Source organism: Trichosurus vulpecula, chromosome 2 (genome assembly GCF_011100635.1).
Source record: "Trichosurus vulpecula isolate mTriVul1 chromosome 2, mTriVul1.pri, whole genome shotgun sequence".
Classification (NCBI taxonomy): domain Eukaryota; kingdom Metazoa; phylum Chordata; class Mammalia; order Diprotodontia; family Phalangeridae; genus Trichosurus; species Trichosurus vulpecula.
In genome coordinates, this window is record NC_050574.1 from 223,070,507 (window position 1) to 223,080,210 (window position 9,704).

General features: G+C 34.1%; 1 protein-coding gene across 1 annotated transcript in view; it reads left to right on the plus strand.

Moving 5' to 3' along the window:
- The window catches only part of BBS5 (Bardet-Biedl syndrome 5), a 29,730-nt gene extending 20,612 nt beyond the window's left edge, over positions 1–9,118 (plus strand). Inside the window, exons 9-12 of the mRNA XM_036746250.1 lie at positions 646–780; positions 5,271–5,354; positions 6,947–6,970; positions 7,095–9,118. Coding sequence (XP_036602145.1) covers positions 646–780; positions 5,271–5,354; positions 6,947–6,970; positions 7,095–7,196 — 345 coding nt within the window. The 3' untranslated portion in view covers positions 7,197–9,118. The remainder of the gene's footprint in view (positions 1–645; positions 781–5,270; positions 5,355–6,946; positions 6,971–7,094) is intronic.
- Positions 9,119–9,704: the final 586 nt, after the last annotated feature.

Below are 9,704 nucleotides of genomic sequence, written 5' to 3' on the forward strand. Positions count from 1 at the left end.
CCTCTACTTTCAATTTTTCTTGCTCTGGCAGGAGACATTAGACCATTTCTACCAATGATCTGCCATAGCCAAGTATCCTATGCCACTTTGAAGACCTAATCTCAGGCAAAGCTAATAGCTGTCTCCTTTAAAAGTCTATGAGTTTTCCCAAGAAGTAACTCAATGAAAAGTTAGCTCCCTTGACCATTACAATCTGCTATGCATTATAATAACTGAATCAATGAAAAAATTAAAAAGTATTTTTAATGCTTATAATGTACCCACTGTTCTAAGCGCTAGAGATACAAATACAAGCAAGTAAAAATAGTCCCTACCCTCAGGGAGCTTCTGTTCTAATAGAAGATAATATATGTGGGGAACTAGAGTGGGAAAGGGAGGTGGAGGATCTCACATGGTGCATGGCTTGGAACTGACCAAAGCAGTGGGCCTGAGGCCAAAAAAGAAAAAGGGAAAACTTGGCAGTCAGAGCATATGGTCCCTGGTGGGGCTCTGGGTGTTGGTGGGGGAAAAGAGGATGAGGAAGTCAGAATACAGGTGGCCTGGTGTGGAAGTTGTTCTCTGGAGATCAAGGATATTAGAGCTTTATAATTTCTTATGTGATAGAAATATTTCTTCAGGCTCTTTTTAAATTATTATTTCTTGTAGAGTGGAGGATATGTTCTTGGTTTCAAAATAGATCCTGTGGAAAAACTACAGGAGTCAGTAAAGGAAATAAATTCACTTCACAGAGTCTATTCTGCCAGTCCTATATTTGGGGTGGATTATGAGATGGAAGAAAAGGTAATTTCTTCAGCTTACTAAATAATCAGTTTGCCGTATTGTTGTATAAGGTTTTTATATTCAAATTCACAGATAACATCTGAACATTGCATACAAAAATTGTATTTTAACCATTTTAAAATGATGAATAATTCATCGATTCTGTCTGCCTAGCACTGTTCTTCCTCTACCACTAACAAATGCTTCTTGCCCACCCTCTGATTCTTTTATCCCTTCTATCTACACCCTAAGCAAAAATCCCTCCTTCACTTTTATCCTTTCCTGTACTGTCATCACTATCCAGTTCAGCCGTACTCCATCCCAGTCCTAATTGTTGTCTACCCATTCTTCACTCTAGTCTTTTCCATTATGCCTAGTGGAATGCTTGTTCTATTGTGGGACAGTGTTCAGTATACACTTTTTTATGGACACTCCCTCTACCTCTTTCTTAACTGAAAGTTGGTTCTTACTCCACAGGCCTCTCCAATGAAGGCTCTTTCTTTTGACCCTTTCCCTGTATTACTATAAGAGAAGAGGTCAGCCTTGATTTCCAGTACCATTTCCAAACCATTGTTTGTTTGCCTATCAACAAGTTCGCCTCTTGGAATCTGTTCATTATAATCATACCTATCTCATTCTTTTCCTAATCACAATTGTCAAGTGATTTCCTGTCTTCCTCAGTAACTTTAGCAATTGTCAGGCTTCCTCTCTGGCCCCTTGTCATCATCCTCCATAATTTTATCATCCTTATTGATAACCCATCTGACACAATGACCTCACAGTCTCATTTAATAAATCTTCATCTATGTTCTACTTAAGCCATCCATCAGCAGGACTACATATTCAGTCTCATCATTAGAACTACTCTACCACCAAAATCTCAAGCTCAGAATTCTCCTCAGATTACCACTTCTTTATGTTCCACTTCCATTCCCTGTCCCTACCTAACCTCTCTACCTCCATCCTAACTTCTAGTCCCTTGATGCTCTTTTCCCTAAGTTCGCTAACTCTTTCCTAGTTTCACTTACCTTTATACATAGCTTGGACCCATCCATAGCCATTCCCATTATGACCTCTGTTCTTTAATCCATGTGACACTCACTAGCTATGTGACTCTGGGCAAGTTACTTAACCTGTGTCTGCCACATTTTCGTCAACTGTTAAGTGAGAATAATAAGGGTACCCACCTCCTAAGATAATATCCATAAAACATGTAACACAATTCCTGTCACACAGTAGGCACTTAAAACATATTTTCTTCTTTCTGTCATATTTAATGTGGAAAATCTTAACATTGTATCACCCACCATTCCTTCCATTTTCTCAGCTTCTGCTCTCTGATGCAGGGGAAGCACGGTCCAGCAGCAGGAGAGCTGGCCTGAGAGCCAAACACCAGGTTCAGATACAACTTATCAGACTTATTGTGCAAAGCAAGTAATTTCACCTCCCTGGGATCTCAGCTGCCCCATCTCTAACATGAGGGAGTTGTAATTGATCTCCAGTGGCCTTTCTTCCTCTAATGTTCTATGATTCTGGGCCCTCACTGCTGAACAGCAACATTTTCAGTTCATCTTGATTTTCTCTCAGATTCTACACATTAGGCTTTCCAGACTTTCTCCATGCTTCTAAGTCTCTGAATCCCCTGTTTGTCTTCCTTATTTGCAACAGATGATTTTGCTTTTTACTTTACTGTGAATATGGAAGCCATACAATACTAATTCCTTCATCCTTTTTTCTTTCTTTACCCCTTAGATTTCTGTGTACAGAATCATCTCATTCCCTTCTAAGATGAAGAGGTAGTCCTTATGTTCCAAACATAACTAAGCGTGCTCTTGGTTCTACTTCTTCTCACTTCCTCTAGGACTTTACTTACTAAATTCTTTTCTCTCTTATTTCTTCAAAATTCTGTTCCACTAGTTCAGTCTTTCTGCCAATAGAGATCAGTTCTCCCATCTTTAAAACATAAACACACACATTTACTCAACCATGACATTCACTGATGCTATCATTTTTATCTCTCTTTTTTACTTCTGGACTTCTCAAGAGAAGTCTTTTCCCTGCTTCCTCCATTTTCTCACTAAACATGCAAAAAAAAAAAACCACCCACACATTAACCCTCTGTGATCTCTCTCCCCATCAATCCACTGAAATTTCTTGCAGAGATTCTCAGGGACTTTCCAATTGCCAAATCCATTTGTCTTTATTGTTAGGCTTCACTCTTCTTAATCTCTCTGCAGCGTTCAGTAATTTCGAGTTACCCTTCCTTTTGTTCATTCACTCACCAAACTTTTATTGAGCATCTTCTTTGTACTAGATATTGTCAGATATAAAGATGGATAATATTGAACTTAAGTTCTGAAAGAACTTAAAATTTAGAAGGGAAGATGATATAAATAACTACAATTTATTGTAAAAAAATATGACATATGCAATGACAGAAGTACAAAGTGCTTTTAAAAAAAACTCTTATCCCTTGGCTTCTATGTCACTGGATTATTCTGCTTCTCTTTTTAGATCTCTGACCAATTTATCGCTGCCCGTGATTGTTCATCCTCTTTCTTCTACTACCCAAGTATGGCCCACTTCTCTATATAGGCTTCCTTAAGCTTGAAATATTACCTCTAGGTGGACAAGTCTCAAATCTTTATCCTTGACCACTCACTTGGGTATCATTCCCACATTTCTAATCACATATAGGACTTTTCCACCAACATTTCAAAACATGTCTAAAACTAAATTTCTTCTAACTCCAGACTAGCTCCTCCTCCTAGTTTTCTTATTTCTGTTAATTGTACCACCATTCTCCTAAGAATTCACATGTATAACCTCATTGTCCTCTTCCCTTTCCTCATTCCTAACTAACCTCCATTTAGTCACCAAGGCCTAATAATTTTTCCTTCATGTGCCTCTCAAATTTATACCTTCCTTTCTGTTTCTATTGTCATCCCAAATTTCAGGCCTTTATTTCTCACATTTGTATTTTTTTTAATACTAAATTTATTTATTTTCAGTTTTTAACATTCATTTCCATAAGTTTTAAATTTTCTCCCTCTCCCTTCCCAAGACTGCATGCAATCTGATATGGGCTGTACACATACATTCCTATTAAACTTTAGTTTTCACATTTTCACATTAGTCATGTTGCATAGAGGAATTATAACAAATGGGAGAAACCATGAGAAAGAAAACAAAAAAGAAAAGAGTCTGCTTCACTCTGCATTCCGACTCCATAGCTCTTTTTCTGGATGTGGAAGGCATTTTCCATCATGAGTCCTTTGGAAAAGTTCAAATTTGTATTCTTGCAACAGTCTATTCTCGTTATAGATTTTTGCCCTCTCTTGGCCATCCAACATTATTACTTCCAGATTACTCCTAAAGCCTATTTTGTTCATATAATTTCCCTATTTTAAAACTGTCAGAAATTCTCCCCTGTCCATTAAATAAAGTCCAAAACTCATTGCCTGGTATTTAAGGTCCTAGATAGTATAGTGCTAACCTTACATAGTGCAAACCTATCACATAAATCTTATAGCCCAACAAAATCCTACAAAATTGCATTACTGGCCATTCTTAAAACATAAATTGTTTGTCTTTGTCTTGGCCCAAGCCATTCTTCCACCTAGAATAGCTCCTCCCTGGTCTTTACCTCTCAAAGTCATTCCAGGCATAGCTTAAGTGCTACCTCTCTTATGAAACTTAACTTCATCACTACTTGGACATAATTGGTAACCTTTCACTTTGAATCCTATGGCTCTTCGCACTCCTTCTACTTATGTTATAATTATTTGTTTGTTGCTTTATTATTATTTCTATACAATTCTTATCTCTTCTATTAGTTCCTTTAAGCCAGAAACTGTAGAATACATTTTTGTAACCTACACAATATCATGCACATCACAGATGCTCAACAATACTTTTTGAATGAAATAATAAATATCTGCTCTCTGCTTTAAAATTCATTCAACAGATATTTATCAAGCACATAGTATAGTATTGTGCCAGTGCCATAAATCATAACATTTTATTCTAACTTAACTTTAAAATGTTCCCCCATAATCTTTTTTTGATATTTCAAAAATACAGATTCTGTTTAATTACTACTTTGAGGGAAAATTAAAACTTCATACTATCAAAAAAAATGAAGTGTGAAAAAAGTGATCAAAAATACATTTATTATTGTCTCTAAAGTTTCTCTAAGTGTAGTAGGTGTCATATTTGCCAGCTAAAATAATTTGATGTTGACCCAATTTATTTTTGAAACTTAAATTTCAGTTGAAACTCATATATGTGATTCCTTTTAATATTCAAATTGATTTACAATTGAAAATGATTGTTTAATAGACAAATGTAGCTCAAATAGATTTTTATACAACAGTAGTAGTTTTTATTACTGCAGAAAATTCCCAAATTACATTTTCCTAATGAGTTGTTAAATTGTTATTACAACTTTGATACATCTTATCATCTTACTTTTCTTTGCAGACTAATTTACAAAGTGTCTTGTTTTACAGCCTCAACCTCTTGAAGATCTGACAGTGGAACAAATTCAAGATGATGTGGAAATAGAGTCTGATGAACACACCGATGCTTTTGTGGTAAGTATCCTCAAAGAAATCCATTGAATTGCTATAATTTTTCATCTCTGTGGTTTAACTAATTCAGTAAAGTATGAGTCAATAAAATACCCTAGAACTTGGGACATTTGAGAATGAAGCTATCTTAAGCACACAATTTTTAGGTATAGGATCAAAGGATATGTGTATTGTCTTCTAGTCTAAGAATATCTTAGTTTTTAAAGTGAAAGTATAGTTATTCAGATTATTTCAGACAAGTTAAAAGTTTCTTCAGTTTTGGGGATATTAGAGGATATTAAAGATGATAAGTTTATTCTGAATAAAATTATATATTTCATTGTCTCATTTGCAGTACAAGAACCAAACAATAATTAACAACACATTTTTTATTTGTGAATTCTTTCTCTGGTGAATTAAAAACCTTTGCAGAGATTCATTCTTCTGTCTTCTTTTGATTATTGCCTGTTAATTTTATAGGCATATCCTATTCGGAAATGGAGAATGTACAGTTTTCAAACTGGTATTGTTTGGTCAAAAGAAAATTGAGAAATTTCCTCTCTGTGTTGCTACTATGGGGAACTCTAATAAACACTGCTAAAATTAAAGACCCAAGGAGGGAAAGTAGTTTTAAAAAATTAATTTGACCAAAATATTTCATTGATATGAAATATTTTGGCAGGAAATTTTTGAAGCGGAAGTGTAAAAAGTCTAGAACCAGTTTAATTATTAACAGGTTGCTATACCAAATCATATCAAAGAAAATATTTTCTGATAGACCATGTTAATGATTTTTGCCAACATAGGCAAAACTGATAGGTTGATTGTAAGTTAACTCATTTTATCTTTTTAAAAGAAAATAGTATTGGGGCAACTAGATGGTGCAGTGAGTAGAGAACCGGCCCAGGAGTCAGGAGGACCTGAGTTCAAATCCAGCCTTAGACACTTGACACACTTACTAGCTGTGTGACCTTGGGCAAGTCACTTAACCCCAATATCCCTGCCTTCCCCCTTGCAAAAACAAAAATAAAACAAAAGAAAATAGTACTAATAATAGTTAATTCAGCACACACATTTGGATATGTGTTTGCTCTACTCACACAGATTAAAACCCTACCTGAGTAAATGGTTTAATAAGTAGCTGTGCCTAAAAAGAAACCAAAACCTCCTCTATTAGTTATCAACCCTCTTTTGTGATGTGGCTTCCTAAGCTTTGTTAGTCTGGCCCTTGGAGGACAGATAGATTAATCTCCTGGCCCATGCTTGATATCTTCTTGGCCTGGAAAGACCTGCCAAAGCTCCTGATACATTGACATAGCCTTTGAAAACTCATACCTCAAGCAGGCAGCAGAATAGGACCTTAATGGAATAGTAATTATGTCGTATATTTAGTGTTTAAAGCGTACAGAAAAATATTTTATAGCTTATATAAAATATTGACATAAATTAGGTGAATTCCTTTATAACAGATTTTAAGAAGAGAAAACATATGTTACAGGGAGAAAATTCATTTAGTTATAGAATCAGTCTGACAATCGCTTTTTAGACCACTGACCCCATTTAATCTTGATAATCTGTTAGATATGTGGAATTTAATAGATTTCTGTTTCTCATAGGCTTATTTTGCTGATGGCAATAAGGTAAGGCTATTTACCTTATTATAAAAATTATATACTATCATTTAGTATTCACAAACTTATGTACAATCTTTTGTTTATTCCTCTTCCTTGCCTATGCTCTTTTCTCATCTTAACTGTCAAAAAGCAACAAGATCGTGAACCTGTATTTTCAGAAGAACTGGGGCTTGCAATAGAAAAATTGAAGGATGGATTCACCCTGCAGGGACTTTGGGAAGTAATGAGTTGATCTTGATTTGAGCTGGATTTCTCTTTAAAGATACTTTAAGATTGAAGATCCTAGTGGTCTGGTATAACACATTGAATAGTCATATGTAAAGTAATAACTCTAAAGAATTTAAGAAAAAATACATTTATCTAAAATGTTATTGCCAGTTGCCTTGTCTATCCTAAAATTGTAACGGAATTGGATTTAGTTTGTTGAATTTATTTGCTGTACATAGCATTTTAATCTTGTACATATATGAGTTTGCTGACATAAAATGACTATGTGATTGTGTTTAATAAAGGTTATTTTTATAGCACTTTTTAATGTTTTGCAAATATTATTTAGGAGAATAGGACAGGCACTCTGTTTGAATCTGAGATGAACTTTTCTGAACTTAGGTAGGGTAAGATAAATCATGTACTATTGTGGAAAGAGCACTTGCTTTAGGGTAAGAAAATCTGCTTTTGATTTCAGTTCTGCTCCTTAGTACCTGTGTGAGCAAGTCCCTTTACCTCCTCTGGCCTCAGTTTGCTCATCTGCTAAAGAAAGGGGTGAGAATGATCTCTATGGTCCTTTTCAACCAGGTTTAATTGTGTTGCTACACTGTTCCAAGTATAAACTTCTTGAATATTAATCAGTACCATTTTTACTCCCTAATTTGGAAGTCTTTTATTTTTTTTGTAAAAGTAAATTTAAAAATTCTGGAATTTGATATAAATCAGACTCTACTTGAAATTTTGAGTTACTGTGTAGGAGAGTATTTTATCAATAGACATTTTCTTTAATGCTTTTTTGAAATAAAAGATTTGTTTTGCCATTTTATTGCTACAATGATTTTCTGATATTCTTCTTGTTTATGTTTGTTATGCTTTATAGGATAACTTTAAATTCCCAGTTAGTTGCACGTTTAATGATAGAAGCTTGTGCTAGCTATATTTCAAACTTAGCAAAAGGTTAAGAAAACTTATGTTCAGAATCATAAAATTCATTGGAAATTATATCAATTTCAAGAGAAGTACCATTATGAAAATTGCCCATAACTGTATTTTGTTTTGTTTTGACTAAATTCTGTGACACCTTTTTTCTGCTGCATTGTAAAAAGTACTGTCAACTTAGTCATTGAATTGTATTTGTTATATGTCATGCACAAAGAAAAAGCTACTATAAAAATTGCTGAGTTTTAAGGTCTAATCTCAAACGGATCACATCATAGGATTTTCATCTGACTCATTAAGACCTTTCAAATGTTAGGTGTTATCATGACTCAAGAAATGACTCATTTATTGTTTAAAGGGAGGGGGTAAGCAGCTGTTATATGTTTTCCAGTGATATAAAACCTTCAGTAGTGTCTATAAATGGAAAAGAGTCAATGAGCTCTCCTTTCAGCTGTTGTTTTAGCAGCTGACAACACTACGGACTTCGTTAAGATGTAAAAGAGAAGAAAACTTATCCATTTTTGGAGGACTTAAAGTTTAGAAACTTTTGATTTAATGGTTTATGGTGTGTTTGTAGAAATTCAAACAGAATTTGAAATTACAGTATTTGTAAATCATAGCCAAGTTCAGAAAGCCTCGAAAATCCAATCATGCAGCGCATATAGAAAGTCAAAACATTTTCATAATTGCTACATAAATTGAGCTCTGCTATTTAAAATGTTTTTACCTTATAGCAGTAAAAAAGTTGAATCATTTAGTTTCCTACATTTTCCCCAAATTGTTGTTTGCTTCAGAAAAATGATTTTCAAATTGTGTATGTGATCATGACTATAGTTCTGTACCATCTTCAAATGAGTATGAAGTTTTTGTAAAGTTCATGAATGAAATGCTTTTGTCTTTATAATATTTTGTAAAAACATTTTCAATATTTGTAAACTATTTGATTATCCTTCTTATAAATTTCCTATTTAAGATTAAAGATAATTCAGAATGTCATAGGAGAAAAAAGATCAGTGATTTCTCTCCTTTATTTGGGTTACAATGCAGTTGGGTCTTTAAAATTATTTTAAGGATTAATTTTAAAATCATACCTAAAGAATCATCATTTCCTTTCTTTTGAAGAAAAAATTCTTTCCTGTTTTAGCTAGAAACTTGTGGAAAATTGTTGTGAAATACTTCATCATGTTACATTATTTCTAAGATTATTAGATCAAAGCTTAAAGTAGCTGACTGATACAGTCATATCTCATCCTCCTGTGACTGAGGCATCATTAATTCTGAGAGCCAAACTCTTTCCCTGGTAAACACGTTTTTGAAGAATGACTCATTTTTATAATTCTCTCATTGTATATAGAGAGTTTCTTTGCTTTTATCCCTGTTCACCTATTTGTTAATACTTTACATACTTTGTCCTCCACTTAATTTAAACGTCTTGTTTCATAGCTGTTTCCTTAGTGACAAAAAGTTCCAGTTGCTTCTTTCAGTCTCTAACAGCTGCAAGAACAACCCTTCTTTCTAAACTAGCCATCCTAAATTCCAGTTGTGAGAGTGGGTATCTATATTTAGCTACTAGCAGGATTAAATTGCAAAGGCT